Source organism: Peromyscus eremicus, chromosome X (genome assembly GCF_949786415.1).
Source record: "Peromyscus eremicus chromosome X, PerEre_H2_v1, whole genome shotgun sequence".
Lineage (NCBI taxonomy): Eukaryota > Metazoa > Chordata > Mammalia > Rodentia > Cricetidae > Peromyscus > Peromyscus eremicus.
The window spans coordinates 106,526,395-106,545,834 of record NC_081439.1 but is presented as its reverse complement, the minus strand read 5'-3'; the positions used below and the strand labels follow the sequence as shown (position 1 = coordinate 106,545,834).

The following is a 19,440-nucleotide window of genomic DNA, read 5'->3' as shown; positions in this document are numbered from 1 at the left end:
TCAGACAACAACTTGATTTCTTGTCAAAATATCTTTTAACATCTGGCTCAAAAATATTTTTATGACAATAAGCATGCCCAAGTCTCCTGCTCAATAAGCCTGAAAATTCAATAAGTGCTTGGAATGCTGAGACTAAGCTACCTCATAGTGAGCAGCTGTCAAACAATTTGCAGAATATTCCTGCTGACCTGGACACAGTGAACTGATGGAATTCTGCCAGCTTCAAGACATAAACAGGGAGAAGGGAAAGCCATCAAACACCATACAGATGTTCCTGCTCACCATTACACAGCAGCCTTCACATTTAGTGTGACCTATAATGGAGACAAAGAAACACCAGGAATCTTTATGCTTTTAGAGGGATTGCAATAGCAAAGAACCTAGTGTTAGTATTCAAAATACCTGAATGGTTTTTACTTACCAATAGGTGTCATTTGGATCAGCAGTTTATGCCAGCTTCTTGCTACTGTATCACATGTGAGACATGTTCAGTTTAAGTATTCTTTGGAAATATTTCCAATTTAGTCATTGCATTCACTACCACTAGACTAAGGTCTATTTCTAAAGAGTATACTAAATTATAGTATTCAAAATGGCCATCCTTGCATCTTATATGCTGTGCCCATATTAGTGTTACTTGATTTTGCCAAACATATTGTATGAGTGCTTTGGTATATTTTCATGTATATCTTTATAATATTGATGCTATAACAAATATAGCAATATTCAATAAAATTCCTACACATAGGTAAAATACTTGCATTTGCAATTAAAAGTTATGATCATGTAACAGCCCTTATTCTAAGAAAGGATGAAAAATCTTGTGCCCATTCCCCCTAATGCTTTTCCCAGAATTTTGTGTAGCAAACCATCTGCATTTTTACTGTCTTAGCAAAACTGAAAACTTGAAGGACTGATCCTGCTTCAAACAGAATCTTTGCACTAAGTATTTCCCATCCTCACTTTCCTGATTTCATGCTTGTTTAGCCTGATTCTTCTTTTACTTGGCTAGATTTTTTTTTTCTGTCCAGCCAGAGTGGAGGGTGGATTTAAGTTGGATATGATCAGGATATATTTCCCCACATGCCTCATTTTATTGTTCATGCATTTGTGGATTTCTGTGAAACAACTTAAAGCACTCATGTCACTTTGAGCAGCTATCCTATCTTTAGGCATGTAGAAATTACTACCTCTATACTTGGCCTAACAAGGTCACAATTGTTCCTTTTCACGTTCATATTGAAGGACCAGTCAGGAGCAAATAGTGGTAATACTTCAAGTGAGCTATGTAGGAAACACTGTTACATATCTGCACTAATTTTCTGAAATATAGAAAACAAAATCTATGGTTTGGGATTTAAAAAAAAAACAACAATTAAAGTTTTCAACTCTTTATTAAATTTCTAAACACATAAGGCACATTAGTGCTTAAATGTAAGAGAGTAGGGAATTTCATATATGAAGAAAAAATTAGTAGATTTCAGCTTTTCCCCCCAACCTTTTTCTCTCCCATTTACTCCTTGCAAACCCTCTAGTTTAAGTATGGAGGAGGATGCATTGCTCCAGTGTTATAAGGAAAAAAATAAGGCAACAGAGGAGGGCCAAATCTCAGGGGAGAAGCAAAGGGAGACGGCATCACAGGAACGGGAGTGAATGCTGTTGGTTGAGGTGGCATGAAGCAGTAAGCAGTAGAGCAAGGTAAGCCTGAAACACTGGTTGACAAATGGAGAGGAGGTCTCTGCTGCCAATTATCCACGGGGTGCCTTGGGCTTCCCAGTGGGAAAGAAACATGGGCCAGGCTGCCATTGTATGCCATTCTACCATTTCCTGGAGTCACCTCCATCATTATCCCCGATCTAAGTGTGGGGACATATCGAGGGCCTCGTGACTGTGGGCCCCTTGGTGGAAAGAACCCTTGGGATCTAGGCACAGGCATATATGGTTTTGAGCTATTGCCCTTTCCCTCACTAACCGCACTAACAGCTCTTGGGCCTCCGATCATCAGTGCCATTGGGCTTCCAGAGATTTCCTGGGACATATTAATAGAATCATGATCCTTCTTGTTCTGGCTCTCCAGGCCCTCCAAGCTGTTTACTTCTGTTGCTAGGGACTCTTTCTCAATAGCAGGTGTTAATGTAAAAGGTTGTCTCAGAGCTCTTGGATTTTCAAGAATGCAGGCTCCTGGTATCGGCACAGTGAAGGGGCGTCTCAGGGGGACCCGAGGGCGGGCCCAGCACTCTGTATCATCTTCATCATCCTTCCGCATGCACTTCAGACACCAAAGTGGCACATTGTGGCGTGCCTCCCTGCTTCCATTTTTGTCCACAGGTACCATTATGGATGAACAGCTATGCCCTTCAAGCCTTACAAAAACAGAAATGAATATTTAATTAAAATGGAAATATATTTCATAGAAAATATTTCAAGCACGTGATTAAATTCCTGGAACATACAGGGAATGAAGGACTACAGGTTTTTTTTTTTTTTCTCTATGTAGTCTGGCAAATACTTTCTTATCCTACTGACACCCCCCACATCACCAGAAGTCCCTTTAATACCAGATTACATGATCACCAACAACAGCTGCGCTGTGTGCCTTTCGATTATCAGTCAAAGGTAGTAAAAAGTGCCTATATAGCCTAGTTGGTTTCCTAGTTGACAGAAAATAGCAGCAGCTAACCGACTAAGCCCAGAATTCAGATTCTGGCAGGAATGTTATGAGAAGTCTCTAGGGAGTGGGGGCAGGGACAGGGCATTACATTCTTTCACAGAAGTCAAAGATTCTATTTAAGCATTCTGTTTCTTTATGATACACCACATAGTCAAACTAAATTTTACCAAAACTTACTTTTCATTTAACCTATATCAGAATCTGTTAAAGTTCCTCATGACTTAGCTCTACTGTTTAGGGCTTTGTAACTCATTTCAAATTTACATTTAAAATCATTAGTGTTTTGTACTCTTAAAATAAGTACTCTTACCTACTATCATCTTCTTTTACTTTTGCCTGTGATCCCCACCAATACCACTTTCGACCCTCTTGTCCCTGCCCAAGTAACACAGTAATAACATTCAAATAGTCTTTTACTTTCAAATTTAAACTGAGAGTTACTCAGTTTCGCACTTACCCGATTTCAGTACAAGCCATGTGGAAATAAGATCAAGATCACCTTCATGAGGTGGTAGAGCAGACAAGTTGAACACCCAGAGCAGCCGAGTAGTCTGGAGAATTGATTCTTCCTTCTGTCTCAGAGAGGTCTGGCAACTGGAATGAAGGCAGGAAACAACTGCTTTTTTCTCCACTCAGAGTTCTGCTAGTGAAGTCAGCAGTTGCTAGGCAAAGGAGGGAGGCAGGCAGACAACAGGGAGGGGGGAAGGGATAAATCTGTATACTCCTTTGAAGCTAAATGTGGAACTGGTTTTGGCACAGTAACAGTTGGACACGAATGACATTTCCTAAATCAACTGTGCTGCAGACCAGTTGGAAAGACAAACCATTTTAAACAGGATTTAAAAGTCACGAGGGCATAATCTAATTTCCTTTTAAAATTCTTATTGTTTTCATTTTATTTTATTTTACATTTTTTTGTTTAGTTTTGTTTGGTGAGGCATTATCTTTTGTCCAAAACTATTTCTGAACATTCTTTATAGAGGAGAGTTATTAAGTATCCTCATCAATGTGTGAACACATATTGTATTTGTTAATTATTATTCCTTTGTATTATGCTCAATGCTTATTTTTCAATTTGAGCACCCTGCTTGGGGAGTCATAATAATATTGTGAGAAATAGAGATTAATGAGTTAAATAGTCCATTTGTGATAATAAAGCAAAAATTGCACTATGAAAATCCCCCATAAGAATTATTGTGGCTTTTGATTTAATCTAATTTATAGTTCTTTGCCTCATGTCTTCTAGTTTATTAGCTGTGTATCTGAGTGTGCCTGCAGATATGTGTCTGTACAACTGTGTATTTCTTGTAATGGAGCTAGAGAAGCGTTGAAGTGTGGAGATGGGATCAATGCCATAATAAGTAGCATTGTTTTGTGAATATTTGATAACATCTTGCCTTGCAACTCTTTTACAGGTGGTGCTTTTGCTTCTTCTAGTATAAATATCACCTACCTCCTTGACTTTCACCAAACATACTTTCCTAGATTGTATTTTCTGACATTTTTCTGCAGATTATTGCTACAAAAATACAAAGGCTGTAAGACTACAAAGATTGCTAATGCCACAAACTTAGACTCTTCCTAAAATTCTCTCTGCGCAGCTAGACCTTGAAACTTGTCTTCTGTTTACCACAAAATCAGTATATCTGCTATATTTCTTAAGTTATATATGCCTTATTTTTTCTTACAGAAGGATAAAAGGCATTCAAACATCATGTGCTCTGATTTTTATATATATATGGTTTGTGTGTGTGAAGGAGATAAGAGGGAGAATAAAATAAGTACACAATACCACTGTAAAGGAATGACCACTGCTAGGAAGCAGTGTTACTCATCATGGAAATGACCTTTTGGGTCTCTCAGTCCACATGTTCCTGCCAGGATGCCTTGTCGCTTTCTATATATACCATTGAATTCTTTTATACCATTGAAAAATGAAAGTGACATGCTCCCAACACATTCCCCAGAGGAATCTGTTCACTTGCCAAGCATGGTTTAATATTAAGAAATCTTTGGGTTCACAGTTTCAGTTTATACTAAGCTTCAATTTACTCCTTCTCCTCATGTAAAAGAAAACTTATTATTTGCATTGTAACTGTGATAGAATTTTAAACTTTATTTAGCAGTTATCATGCAGAGGAAAATGTAACTCTTAATGCTTACTAATTCTTAGAAAGGCATATTTATATATATGCTTTATATATGTGAGATTGCAATGTTTTATCTGAATAATGACAGTAAAGACTCTGGAAACCATTTAGCGCTTGTTCAATAAGATACCATCTTAACTGGATTTCATGAATGAAAAGTATAACATAAAACCAAGTGACTGAGAAGAGTGACAAAGCTGTGACACCTCAAAATTGTCAAAATCCATTAGGTAATTGAATTACATAGGTAATTACTAACATTATACCTTAGAAGGTGTTTATATGCTTACCGAAAGTGAGTATTCATTCCAGGTATTCAATAATGTATTATATGTGGATAATAAAACAAATAACATATAATCCATAGTACTCCAATGCATTTCAAATTTTCCTAGGAAAAATTGTATCTATAATATAAATAATATATATGAATAAATTCAAAGGTGGCATAAAAATCTGATAACATTAATTACATTGTATGAAGCAAAAATGGAAATCGATTTTTCCATCCTATAATTGTGGGCTAAAATAGTTACCATACAATATATGTGAGATTAGAGGATATACATATATATATATATATATATATATATATATATATATATATATATATATATATATATATATAATGTATATATCTAATTAAATGTGTAAAATATAGCCTATGAACAAAACAAATATGAACTAAGGAGGAGTTAGGAGACTTTTAAAATTTTGAAGTTCAGATTTTAAATATTAACTAAGGCTTCTATTAGATACAAAAAGAAATGCAAATATCTACTTGGACCATCTAGAGATAGATGTAAACCATACACTTAGTAAAAATCTTACATATTATGGAATATTTAAAGGCAATAGATTTTAAAAATGAATTTAAGCTGGGCGATGGTGGTGCACGTCTTTAATCTCAGCACTCGGGAGGCAGAGGCAGGCAGATCTCTGTGAGTTCGAGGCCAGCCAGGTCTACAGAGTGAGTTCCAGGAAAGGCACAAAGCTACACGGAGAAACCCTGTCTCGAAAAAACAAAAAAAAATTAAATATAATTAATTATTAATTTAAATTTAAATAATAAATATAAAAACCTAGAATCATCTCCAGTCTATCTTTCAGAAAACAAAAACAGGAACAAAACCGTCAAACTGCTTAAACTAGCCATTGAGTTTTGAATAATAAGTCATAACATTTATGCTTTTTCTATTATTTGTTTGAATGACTGCTCAGAGAAGTTACAAATGAATAATAAAAATTGATATTTTGCCAAAAGCCAGCTTCGTTGTAAAAGCAAAATGCTCTAAGGCCTTCCGTTACCCATGGCCTCTTTCTCTTGTCACAGCTCCACATGTCACTCTTACCTCTCAAAGATTTTTGAGAACTCTGTTGAAATCCAAAGTGGAGACAATATATGTACATGTTTGATTTTCAACAGCAATTATGGAGTTATGAAAACATTATTTTTCTGTCAAACTAGTGTGTGTGTGTGTGTGTGTGTGTGTGTGTGTGTGTGTGTGTGTGTGTGTGTTGTTAAAGAAACTTTACAGCTATGTACGTGCTGGAAAAGTATTATTTAAAATGTGCCTTTTCTATCTCTTCTACTTCAGAAAATATTTCAGGAGCTGGAGACACGAGGGTCAAACTCTCTGTTTCAGAACGGCTAATAAGAAGATGATGAGAAGATTGGCATTTTGATCTCCTGGGAGGCAGTTGTCAGAAAATCCTACCCATTAACTCATCTTCAAATGTGCCCATTCCTGTAGAAAGGTTTCTAACTTTAGGATGTCTAAAAAGTACTTCTAGAAACTAGACCAGCTATTTTTAGGGGTGTGTGACTATTTAATTCAGTACATTAAAGCATAGGAATCATGAAAGCATGACATTAACCCAGAATAGGCTGTACAGTGTTTCATTTCTGTATAGCAGTGCTCTGCTGTGTAACCATGGTCATAATTCCAGCCCCTAAGCTAACAGCTGTTCCAGTAACTCTGTGTAATGAGAGATAAGGATGAACAGGTGGCAGTAAGGCTCTCACCAACACTACAGGCAATGAATTCCTCAATCTTGATCAGTTTTGTACTTTGTTTCAGATTTATCTATTTACCTGTCAAACGTATGTGTATGTTTATACAAGAATATAGAAGGAAAAAAGATATATATATTTTTTAATACAAGGTCTCTTGGCAATGTAGACCAGGCTGGGCTCAAACTCACAAAAATCCACCTGCCTCTGCCTACTGAGTGCTGGGATAAGAGGCCTGAACCAACATGCCTTGATTAAGAAACATATTTTGAAATATCTACTTTTTATAACAATCTATGTCTGTTTATCTATATGTCAAGAATCTATATATTATTTATTTACATAATATTGATATTAAACTTTAAAGGCATTTATTACCAACATGCCTAGTTTATAGATGTGACTAACAAAACTATAAACACAAAATAGGAATTTTATGATACCACAGATAATAAATGGTTGACAATATTTAAAGTCATTCTATTGAACACAAAAGACCAAATTTATTTCATTTTACCATAATTTATCCTGAGTATAGTTCTGGTTAAATTACATGGATGTGTGTCTGTGGTGGTATTGTGTTCCCCAAAATATTGTGTACCTTAATAAACTTATCTGGGGTCAGAGAACAGAAAAGCCACAAGATACTTAGGCTAGAAAATGTTAGCACACACCTTTAATCCTAGCATTCCAGAGATAGAAATCCCTCTGGATCTCTGTTAGTTCAAGGCCACATTGGAAACAGCCAGGCATGGTGACTCACGCCTTTAATCCCAGAAAGCAGCCTTTAATCCCAGGGAGTGGTGGTAGAAAGCATTATAAGGCGTGAGGACCAGAAACTAGCAGCATTTGGCTGGTTAAGCATTTGGCTGGTTAAGCTTTCAGGCTTTGGAGCAACACAGTTCAGCTGAGATTCATTCTGGATGAGGACTCAGAGGCTTCCAGTCTGAGGAACAGGACCAGCTGAGGAATTGGCAAGGTGAGATAGCTGTGGCTTGTTCTGTCTCTCTGATCTACCAGCATTGACCCCAATAACTGGCCTCAGGTTTGATTTTATTAATAAGAACTTTTAAGATTCATGCTACATGTGTCTTAGCCTATGTATTGTATGGTCTCATAGCTATCCATCTAGAGGCAGTTCTGTAAGGAAGAAATAATTCAATCTATAATAGTTACACCCCCAATTTCTGCCTATATAGGACTGTAGAAAGACATTGAAGCCTTGGACATCTGGTGATATTCAACAAGATGGTAAGTCCTGAAAACCCTGCCATGAAGAAACTAGATTGGAGACAGAAGGAAAAATTTGGTTGTAGGATAACATTAAACAATCTCCTTGAGGAATAAACAGTCATATGATCCCAGTATTTCCTATATTAAGATGAAATTAAGCTGGTAATACTAGCAAAAGAAGATAAAAGTTTGAGGCCAGATGAGACTACACAGCCCCTCTTTTAAAAATAAACATACAAATAAATATGTAAATAAAATTATTCTTAAAGTGTTTTTTTATTGTTTGAGAATTTTACACATGCATATTTTTTCTTTTTTTAATTTTATAATTTATTTTACATACCAACCACAGATCCCCCTCTCATCCTTCTGCCGAGGGATGTCGTTCTGTATGGTGTGAATATGTTTGGTCTTATTGGTTGATAAATAAAACACTGATTGGTCAGTAGCCAGGCAGGAAGTATAGGTGGGGTAAGCAGATGAGGAAAATTCTGGCAAGAGGAAAGGAAGAGTCAGAAGTCACCAGCCAGACACAGAGGAAGCAAGATGTCAAGGCAAAATTGAGAAAAGGTATCAAGCCAAGTGTCTGACCATAGGTAATGGGATCCAGAAAGCCAGCTCATGCACCAGGATATATCCTGATCACACTGCCAGGGGCCCCTCAAATAAACCTAGTGCTAGGAAAATTTCCAGAAATCCACAAGGATGACCCTATATTAGACTACTAGCAACAGTGGTGAGGGTGCCTGAACTGGCTTACTCTGATAATCAGATTAGTGAATGGAAGCAGATGCAGAGATCCATAGCCAAGCACCAGGCTGAGCTCCTCCGGGAGTCCAGTTGAAAAGAGGGAAGAGGGATTATATGAGCAAGAGGGACCTAGATAATGGTGGGGAAACATAGAGAGACAACTGAACCAAACCCATAGGAACTCACAAACATTAGACCTACAGCTGTGGAACCTGCATGGGACCAGACTAGACTCTCTGCATACAGGAGAGAAATGTGTAGCTGGGTCAAATGACCTTTTAACAGGCATTGCTTAAGGCCATCTGCATATCTTATATTTACATTACAATCTATAACAGCAGCAAAATTACAGTTATGAAGTAGCAAGAAATGTAATTTTATGGTTGGGGGGTCACCACAACATGAGGAACTGTACTAAAGGTCATAGTATTAGGAAAGTAGAGAATCACTGCGTGTAGAGAGACAGTTTGGTGGTTAACAGCACTGGCTGTTCTTAAAGTACAAGGGTTTGATTCCCAGCAACCACATCACTGCTTACACCTATTTGTCATTCCAGTTCCTAGAATCTAACACTCTTTTCTGGTTGCCATGAGAACCAGGTATGCACATATTCCACTAACAAACCCACATACACACATTCAAACACACACACACACACATACACACACACACACACATACACACAACACACAAAATAGAAATACATAAATCAAAGATCAAATATTGAATTATTGTTGAACTCTAGAGCTGTAGATTTAAGGACTCATATTGGGAAAACTAAGCTTATTAATGGTTGAGTCATTCAGATGCAAAGATTGTAGTAACAGGGAAGAAGAAAAAGTTGTGTCCATGTATGTGCATGTTGGGTTGAATTAAAGGACATTACCTATCTGCTGATGAATTAATGGTAACTCTGAAGATTATACTTGTAAATTAGTAAATATATTAATTTCAAAATAAAAAATATTTTCTATACCTATATACATTATACCTTATAAATTAAGACAAACAAGAGTAATAAATAAAATGAAACTAATGGTAAAAATACATTATATGAATGTCTCAAAGAATGAATAAAAATAGTGTTAAAGAAAAATTGTAAAAATAAAAACTCTTTCTCCAGTTCTAAGTAAAAACCATTATAGTTTAAGGAAACAACTCAAGGCATAAATTTGTATTGGTATCACATAGACAGGCTTAGATAAAGACATAGATAGAGCTAGAGGTCAGTGACGTATTAGAGTTAATTGCTAAGCAAAGAATCTGAAAGTATGCTTAAATCCATGAGCATTTGATTTGAAAATCAAACTCTTTTAGACTAAATTCTTCTTGCTAACACTTGCGACATCAAAATTCATGCAAATAAATTTGAACAGTTCACTAAAAATGGGTCACCTGCATGAATTTGTTTAGATATTTGGCTATGGACTTGAAAGAGCTAAGATTTAGATTCCAGTCTGAGTTTTATCAGTTACTAACCATGTAAACAGAGACAAACACGTAAACTTCTGTGAATCGTATTTGCCTTTTCTATAAAGTAATATTATGAAGAAAATTATATTAAGTGATAAGCTATATATTAAAGGGCACCATTATATAATAAATGCTTAAATATAATTTTTCCAGTTATGTGTAAGTATGTGTTTATTTGCATTGTAAATAGAGGTGATAATATCTCACCAATGTGTTTCAGTGTTATTGAGAGAAGTAAACATTATAGTTATTTGACAATGCTATGGAAACTGCAAATTATTTCACACATGTTAGAGTAATATTACTATGTGTGATAATTCTCAGACAAGAAGAGTTTTTCACACAGTATAAGTCACACCATGTATATAGCCACAGATTTCATCCAGAGATAATGTCATTATTAATTTCCTTAATCAGCATGATGTAAACTGCTTTCAACTTTTTAATTACTGCTGTACACATATCAATTGTTGTATTTATACAGTAGCCCTAGTAGAATAAAGAATCTGCATTTTTACTTGACTACACAGTTAATTGGGCTTTAGAGCCTTGTGTCTCACATTAGGAATCATGAAAGTTTCTATGATGATTAGAGAGAAAACCCTGGGGGTGGGGAATGCAGATTAGTTGGTTTCCTGATAGTGAAACCTGATTGACTGATCAATTTTTCTCAATGATTTGTTTCTTTCTCCAGAGAAAAAGAAGCTGTTCTACCCCTAGCTTCACAAACCATTCTCAAGTAGCCAAATAGATAGCTTGCTGAAGGAGGCTTGACACATTTACAGACTGACTATAATTCAGTGTGGAGAAAAGTTGCTGATGAAACACAAAATTCAAACATTAACAAGGAGACCAACATTAATTCTTGTCTGAACTATTGTGTCTGCCCATGTTACTGACATAAAGTGTTTATTTGAAAGACTTGGATAAACAGAAGGCTCCATAGTTATCTGTTTATAAATAAAGTCATTCTTTTACGTTTTAAATTGCTCAGGTCTTCCAACTATAGTGTTAAATGTAATAAATTGGCAAGATATTTTTATTTAAGGGAAGAATTCATTACCAGAAACTGTTGTGAAGGGCCAAGAAACTGAAAAAAAGTACCTTAGAAGAGCACTAGAGAATAGTTGGATTCTCTTCTGGTAACAAAATCTCAACAGCTGCATATAATTTATGAACCAATGGTACAAACATTTATGGAGGCACCAGGACATCTTGTATATGTTAAATCCAAAAATTTGAGGTGAAGTGCATTGTGTTATGAATGATCTTTATTATTAATGATCTGCAGAATTTTCCCTAGTAGCAAATTAGTTTTGTCATTACAGCAGATTTCCATGGTCTACCTCTGAGACAATGACTTAATTGGTCTGCTCTAGGGCCAGTTATCAGCAGTTTAAATACTCAGTTTCTGACCACAAAAGAAAAACACAGATGCTCATGTACTTAATATGGAGTAGCATTACCAAATACCTATTGTAAAGAGAAAAATCATCTAAAACGAATTTCATACATCTAACCTAAACTGTGTAGAAACACAGTGTACTGTAAAGTACAATTTTTATGAACTTTAAATGTCACTAAAACCATTTTGTCTCAGGCCAGAGGGAATGTACTTCCCCTGGCAGATTACCAGAGGGATGGTTGATGTTTCACTGATACAAAATGACAGCTTTAGCATCTGTGGACCTAGGCTATGACTGGTCTAAAGTACAAGGATCGATGTCTGTGACTGGTGCTAATGGGAAAGGCTACAAGTGGCTTAAACAAATACTTGTACTTGGTCCAAATACCCATTTTATAGTTATATAAGCAGGCTATATTGAATCAGTGAGGCAGCAAAGAGAAATGCCATTAACTTCTCCACCCCTACCCTATTGTTGCAGTATTTCAGCCAAATGTCTTCCTTCAAGACATCTTTTATGTTTTAATATTTTATTTTATATATTTATTTCAATTATGCATATATATGTTTTAGGGGTATGGGTTTGTGCATATTAATGTAATACAATACTTGCAGATACAGAAGAGAAAATCAGTTCCCCTCAAATTGGAGTTACAGGCAGCCACATGATATGGTGATAGGAAACAAAACTCGGGTCTTCTACAAGAATAGTATGAGATGTCAACTGCTTAGCCATCGCTTTAGCCTCTTGAGTCATCTTGCCTACTTTCCATAAAGTGAGCTGAGCCAGTAAAAAAAAAACAAAAAAAAAAAGCATAGTTAAACATGAAGCTGAGAGAGACAAGTGGCAATAGCAGACTTGCTGGGAGTGTTGCAGAGTGATGCAGTCAAAGTATCCATCTTTCTGACAGTTTTAAATGAAGCAGCCGAATAATCAGAATCAGAACAGGGCAAAAAGATAGTAACAGCAGTGGAGAGCCATCCAAGGAAACATAGAGGGCAGACCAAAGAACAATACAAGGTCACAAGAACCAGAAAAGAAAGAAAACCTAAAGGCTCTGGTTGCCAGAAAACTTCTGAAGAGCTCTCAAGTCTTTAGGAGCAAGGGTACCAGATCCCCAGCTGAGAACTACAAACCTCTATAAGGTATCACAAATTTCTACACTCACATTGGCTGCTGCCAAGTGCTGAGGAATCCTCAAACTTAGGCACTGATGCCAAGTGCAATATTTGGTCGTATATTTCTTTGCTTTTTTTCTTTTTTATGTCTAATATGATAAATACTTAGTGTAATCCAACCATAAAAACTCTCTGGCAGCCTCAATACATTAAAAATATAAGGTTATATTAGGACAAAAAACTTTTAGAATGTGCATTATTAAAAGAAAAGCAGTTAAAATATAAAACAGTTAATATAACTGTTAATATTATCATCATAACTCAAGAAAATATTGATAACACACAGTTGGCTATTTTGGTCTTTTCTTTAGAAATCTTCAAGTTTGATAGGAATAGGTTAGAATGAGTCACACAGAAATGAATTATTTTTATACTATCAAAACTATAGCAGTTAACATAAATGACATAAAATGTGCATCAATTTTATTTTACTTCAGAGAAAATAAAATCAAATAACATTGAGTAAATGCATAATTAGTGAATGTCAGCATGATTTTCTTCAGAAATTAACTGAAAGCAGAGATGTGTAACAGGTAAGTAATCTCGTTACAAGATTTCACCATGAAGCAGAACTAAAACTTTACTTTGAATGATAAAAATGATGAAATAATAAAATACTTTCATATTAAATTTCTTCCAATAGATAGTTTCATTGGATTTTCATTGTGATTCTTGTACCTTTCTATGACATAGATCTGTCTATCTCTTTATTCTCAACATGGAAGTTGTTTTTTTTTTCTTGCAGAAGATGGTAATTAACACTGAGACTCACAACTGGACAATATATAGGAAGTAAAAAGCTTTTTGGGCATTTAAACATAAATGGGATGCCTTCATTCAACCTCTCTTGTCAAGGTTCAAAGATCTATTGGGAATAGAAGGCAGAAAGAGTGTAAGAGGCAGAGGTGGTAAATGACTCCAAGGAAAGAGCGTTTTCCAGATACAACAGAGCAGATACACATATAACCCCACAGCAATTGTGACAGTGTTCACAAGATCTGAACAAACTCAAGCAAGAAAATAATCTTCAGCATAGAAGAAGAGAGGTAGACATGAAGTTCCACCCCTAAACAAGAAGTAATTGTATTAGTATTAGTATAGTATTTGTAATTGATAAACTGCTGGGAGAGGGCAAGTCACTTCTTTCCACTGAAGTGATACTTGTTATATGTATCACACCCCGTTTTAGGCCACATGCCTACAGTAGTTGGTTAACATGAACAGGACTCAATATTTTTAAAACAGAAATCTGTGCAGTTATGGAAGTAGCAGCTGATCATGGAAGAGTTGGAGGAGTGGAATGAGCATGATCAAAATTATTGTATGTAATTCTTCAAGAGTAAGTAAAAACATTTTTTAACTTCTTTAATTGAAAACATTTTTTCATAAAATATATTATGATCACGTGTTTCCCTCACACATGTCCTCTCAGATCTTCCTCTCCTCACCACCCATCCAACTCCAAGCCTTCTTTCTCATTCTCTTTAGAAAACAAACAGGCAATAAACAAATATCACTAAAATTTTAAAAAAGAAAGAAAAAGCATAAGAAATACATACAACAAAAAAACAAAATCAGAAACCATAATAAACAAACCAAATATCAAGAAAATAAACCAAATGCCCACACAAAGTATTAAGAGACAATAAACTTCCAAGAATACCCTGAGTTAGTTTTGTGTTTGTCATCTACTGCTGGGCACGGGGCCTGCTGTTAAATGTGGTTTGTGCAGTCAGTGACACTCCATTGGAGAAAATTAATTTTTCCTTTGTGAATGGTTGTCAATTGGAGATAGCTTCTGGGCTACAGATGGAGTCTTATGTCCGCTTCTCCTCTCAGCACTGGGATTCTGTCTTGCTTAGATGTGTGTAATACTTGTACATGGTAAAACTGTCTCTGAATTTGTATGTGTGTCATCCCTGTTGAATCTAGCAGACCTTATTTTTTTATGTCCTCCATCTCCAAGCTTTGTACTATCCTTACACATCCTTTTCAGCTAAGTTCCCTGATCCATGAAGAAGGGATTTGATGGAGACATCCTACCTAGGACTGAGGATTCCAAGATTTCTCACTCTCTGCATAATGTCTGGCTGTAGCTCTCCTTATTTGTTCCCATCTACTTCAGTAGGAAATTTTTCTGTTGATGGCTGAACAAGATACTGATCTATGAGTATAACAGATTGTCATTAGGAGTTATTTCATTGTTACATTCCTTTAGCAGAAGTGTGGTATTTGGTTTTTCCCTAGGTACATGGCCTATATCTGGTATCATATTCTTGGCCACCTAAGCAGTGGTACACTTGGATTCCACCTCATGGAATGGGCCTAATATCCAAACAGACAGTGGTTGTTTACTCTCACAAAATGTGTGCCACTATCCCACAAGCTTATCATGTAGGCAGGTCACCATTGTAGATCACAGATGATTACCTTTCTCCTCTGGTGGTGTGTAGACTACCTTCCATGAGCACTGGCCATAGGGATGAAAGTTCTAGTTAGGCACGAGCTTGACTTCTCTGTGTTCACTGCGGTACATAAGCGCTGTCTTCAACAACAGGAACTTACTGTCAGTTTGGGGAGAGTAACCAATATCCTTGGCAATAGACTGGGTTGTTTTGGTGTTCTCATGGGGAAACTTTGACCAATAACTCAAAAATATTATTTTAAAAATTTACTGTAGAAAAAAAATATTGTATTCCAGAGCTATGGCAATATCCAGGTTATTCATGTTTAAAATAAACTGAAAATCTTGCCTTCTTGTGTTAGAAATGAAAGATGAATTACTTTTCCAGTAGAATTAATTCAATTTTATGCTTCATTTTTATTTTAGGCACTTGCATTTTGTGTTAACAGTTCATTTTTTTAAAATGAGAGGTATTGCTAAGATGCAAGTGCTTTCTAAGCATCAGATAATATGAAATACCCAGTTTCTGAACTGCTAAAGAGAAATTCTGTTTCAAGCTATTGCAAGATTTTACAAATATGCTAAAGAAAAATTCAAAGTCTTTCTCTACTCAATGATACAAGAATTTACCATTTGATTTGAGTTAGGCAAGTGACACTTTCATTATATCAATAGCAAATGAAAACAGGCATTATTTTTCCTAAATTTATCTGATTGTATCTTTGTGGTGTTCAAAAATTTGCCCTCACTAATAAACATAGATCCATTCAGCATTGTTAAGAAAGAGACTGAAAGAAATTTTCCTCAAGGCTTTCTGACCACTCAGTTGGAAAAAAAACTGTTTATATGTGTTTGCTGTATATCGTGTTGCATAATCATTTGGTTTCCATAATAAAAATAACCATTCTGATTTATCTGCTTCTCCAATCTGTTTCCAAAAAACATTCACTGAATTGGAGGAAACAGCAGGGGAAAGAAGTTTTAATTATGCAAATATGAAATTCATCAAAGGGAGTGCATTCCAAGGTAGATTTGATAAAAGCTCAGCCTGCTTTTCAATATTTACTGCTTGATACCAAATTAAATTTCAGCTAATATTTAATAAGAGGATTACAACATTTAAACAAATAATAACTTTACACAGTAATACCTAATTAGATTTGTTTAGCCTTGTGCTTGGGATCACTTGCAAGAAAAAGGTTTGGAACTGCCAGTACAAAGTTCTTAGTATTCATCATATCATATACTTTGTTATTTGCTAAAAGAGGCCACATTTTAGATTTCTCTGCCTTCTAAATCCAAGCTCATATATGGAATATCAACTTGCACCATTTTTTTTCATTCACAGCATAGGTGAATTAACACATTTAAACTTGTCTTAAACAAATATTACACTACAAAATTAACTTCAAAATTACCGAGAATATAATATCATATGACTAAAAGTTCAGCTGATTGTAATCACATGGCAACATGCAGGAATATACTGCCATAATATTTGAGAAATTACAATAAAAGGAAAACTGCTCCTTTAGTCCTAAAACCTAAAAGAGAAGTTATTAGAAAAATATGCCAACATATGTCATCCACATCTTAATGTGAACATTAACAGAATAATAAATATCTTCTATACATGTCAAATGTTAGGTTGAATAACTCACCATAGACTGAGTTTGAGAAACTATCCAAAATCACTTTATACACCCAATTTACTTAAATATTATCACTCAAAAGCAATAATTAGAATTTAAAGAAGATACACAAACACCAAGTTCTTAGATTGCTAAGAATACTGGAAAGAATTATCTGAAGATTATGATTGGAGTAAAGAAAAAGAAAAATCCATTGATAAATCTTGGACTATTATTTTAGCAGAAAGACTTTAAGTGCTAGTAGATTACCTCAGTGAAACCATGTTTCATGTTTTCCATATATGACCTACATAAGATCAAACTAGACAAAATCCAAGCATAGGTGAGGGAACAAGTCAGGAAGCCCTACCCCTAGCTAAGGAACTATAACAACTGATGGCTGCCCAGGGAGAGACAGTCAGTTTTGTCACTGAGAGGCTACCTGTGCTCCAGTAGATGGTCACATAACAAATACATATAGAGGCAGCAACAAATGAACTCAGTTGTTTTAGAGAGAGAGAGAGAGAGAGAGAGAGAGAGAGAGAGAGAGAGAGAGAGCGCATGAGGTTAGGAGAAAATATCATTGGGGTCCTATTAAAGGAACCGAAGGAGAGGAAATGAAGGAAGCAATCAGAGCATATAGAACATCCCACAACTGTGGACTGGGTGGGACACAGAAAAACTTCAGTTACACATTAGAAAGAGCAGTAATATGTACCACTCTAATAACCTAATAAAATAAAGTATGTAAAAAAATCTCACTAAAAAATACATTTCAGTTAAACATATCCTTGAAAATAATTTAAAATGTGGCTCAGATTTGGGAGCAATATTCCAGTTCTATCTAGAATTCAAAGTCACTGTTCCCTAAGCACTATAGTGACTTTAAATACAGAGTGATTTCCTTGAGAACATGACTTAAAGCTCAGGAAATAACTTGTGAATTTGAATGGGTTGTTTGCCTTTAGGGAAAGTCGTTAATATTGTTAACTTTCTGTGTTGCTGTATGAATTGAATAGTGTATGTAAAATAATTTGCACAGTAAGAATTATTACTTGATAATTGTTTTTGTTGTATATAGTTTTACTATGTTAAAGTTAAATCCTTTCTGTAGATGTAAACAACCGTCTTATTAAATAAGAAACACAGAACCAATGCAAAGAAGAAAGCCAAGAGATCAGAGCTAAGAGCTTTACCCGCCTGCTGCAGCTAGCCTCTTCAGCCAAGAGAGAGACTTACTTCCTGTGTGTTTGTCTTTATATAGACTTTCTGTTTTGCCTTCTCATTGGTTATAAACCCAACCACATGACTGCCTCGTCACTGCCTGTTTGTACAGACCTCCAGATTTTCTATGGTTGGTATTGAGATTAAAGGCGTGTGTCTCCAATGCTGGCTGTATCCTTGAACACACAGAGATCTACCTAGCTCTGCCTACCAAGTGCTGGGATTAAAGGCATGCACCACCACTGCCCGGCTCTGCTATGGCTTGCTATTAGCTCTGACCCCCAGGCGACTTTATTTATTAACATACAAATAAAATCACATTTCAGTACAAATAAAATATCACCATACCTTTCATTTTTATTCGGAAAAACAAGGGGAATATTGTGAAATATTAGTTGAAAATGTGTTACATTTGTTCAGGCTGTGGAACTTTTTTTTTTTTTTAATGATGCAAAGATGTGTTGCATTATTTTATGTTGCACTTGTTTAACTGTGTGAAACTGTGTTACTTTGCCTGTCTAAAACACCTTATTGGTCTAATAAGGAGCTGAATGGCCAATAGTGAGGCAGAAGAAAGGATAATCAGGGCTGCCAAGCAGAGAGAATAAATAGGAGGAGAAATCTGGAAAAGCAAAGAGAACAAGGTGAGGAGGAATCTAGTGGTCAGCCATCCAGCCACACATCCAGCCACAGAGTAAGAGTGAAAGTAAAATATACAGAAGTAAGAAAAGGAAAAAGCCCAGAGGCAAAAGATAGACGGGATAATTTAAGAAAAGCTGGCTAGAAAGAACACAAGCTAAGGCTGGGTATTTATAAGTAAACAACAACAACAAAAACAACTTAGCCCAGTGTCTACTAAATAGTAATCATTCAATGAACTTTTTATAAAGTTCAAGCAGAAAATTTCTAGAAACTTAATAAAGTCCTTTCAATAATATTTGTTTTAAACTTAAAAAAATACATAAAGCTCTATTATTTTATCTATTTTTCCTTAAGTTTGGATTCAGATTGCTCCCTAATGTAGTTACACTACAAATGTAGTGATCATTCTATAGTTGATTTCTATCCAAATCTATGGAACATGTATATTCATAGCCAAAATAACTTAATTTTAATATTTAGTTACTTAGGGAATATATATATATAATTATATATATTATATATAATATAATATATATTATTATATATATATATAATAATATATTACCTAGCTAATATGAGAGTGCTGATATTGTCAGAGGAAGAATATTTTTTTCTGATAATTCATAACTGTTTCCATAGCTGTCTGGGTTGAGGTGCTTAGCTC

At 35.4% G+C, this 19,440-nt stretch overlaps 1 protein-coding gene across 1 annotated transcript; it reads right to left on the bottom strand.

Annotated features, from left to right (window-relative positions):
• Positions 1-1,394: 1,394 nt before the first annotated feature.
• On the bottom strand, positions 1,395-3,302 carry Prr32 (proline rich 32). The gene is made up of 2 exons (XM_059250751.1): positions 3,129-3,302; positions 1,395-2,363 (listed from the first exon to the last, which is right to left on the bottom strand). The coding sequence occupies exons 1-2, from the start codon at positions 3,146-3,148 to the stop codon at positions 1,532-1,534; spliced, it is 852 nt and encodes a 283-aa protein (XP_059106734.1). The 5' UTR covers positions 3,149-3,302; the 3' UTR covers positions 1,395-1,531.
• Positions 3,303-19,440: the final 16,138 nt, after the last annotated feature.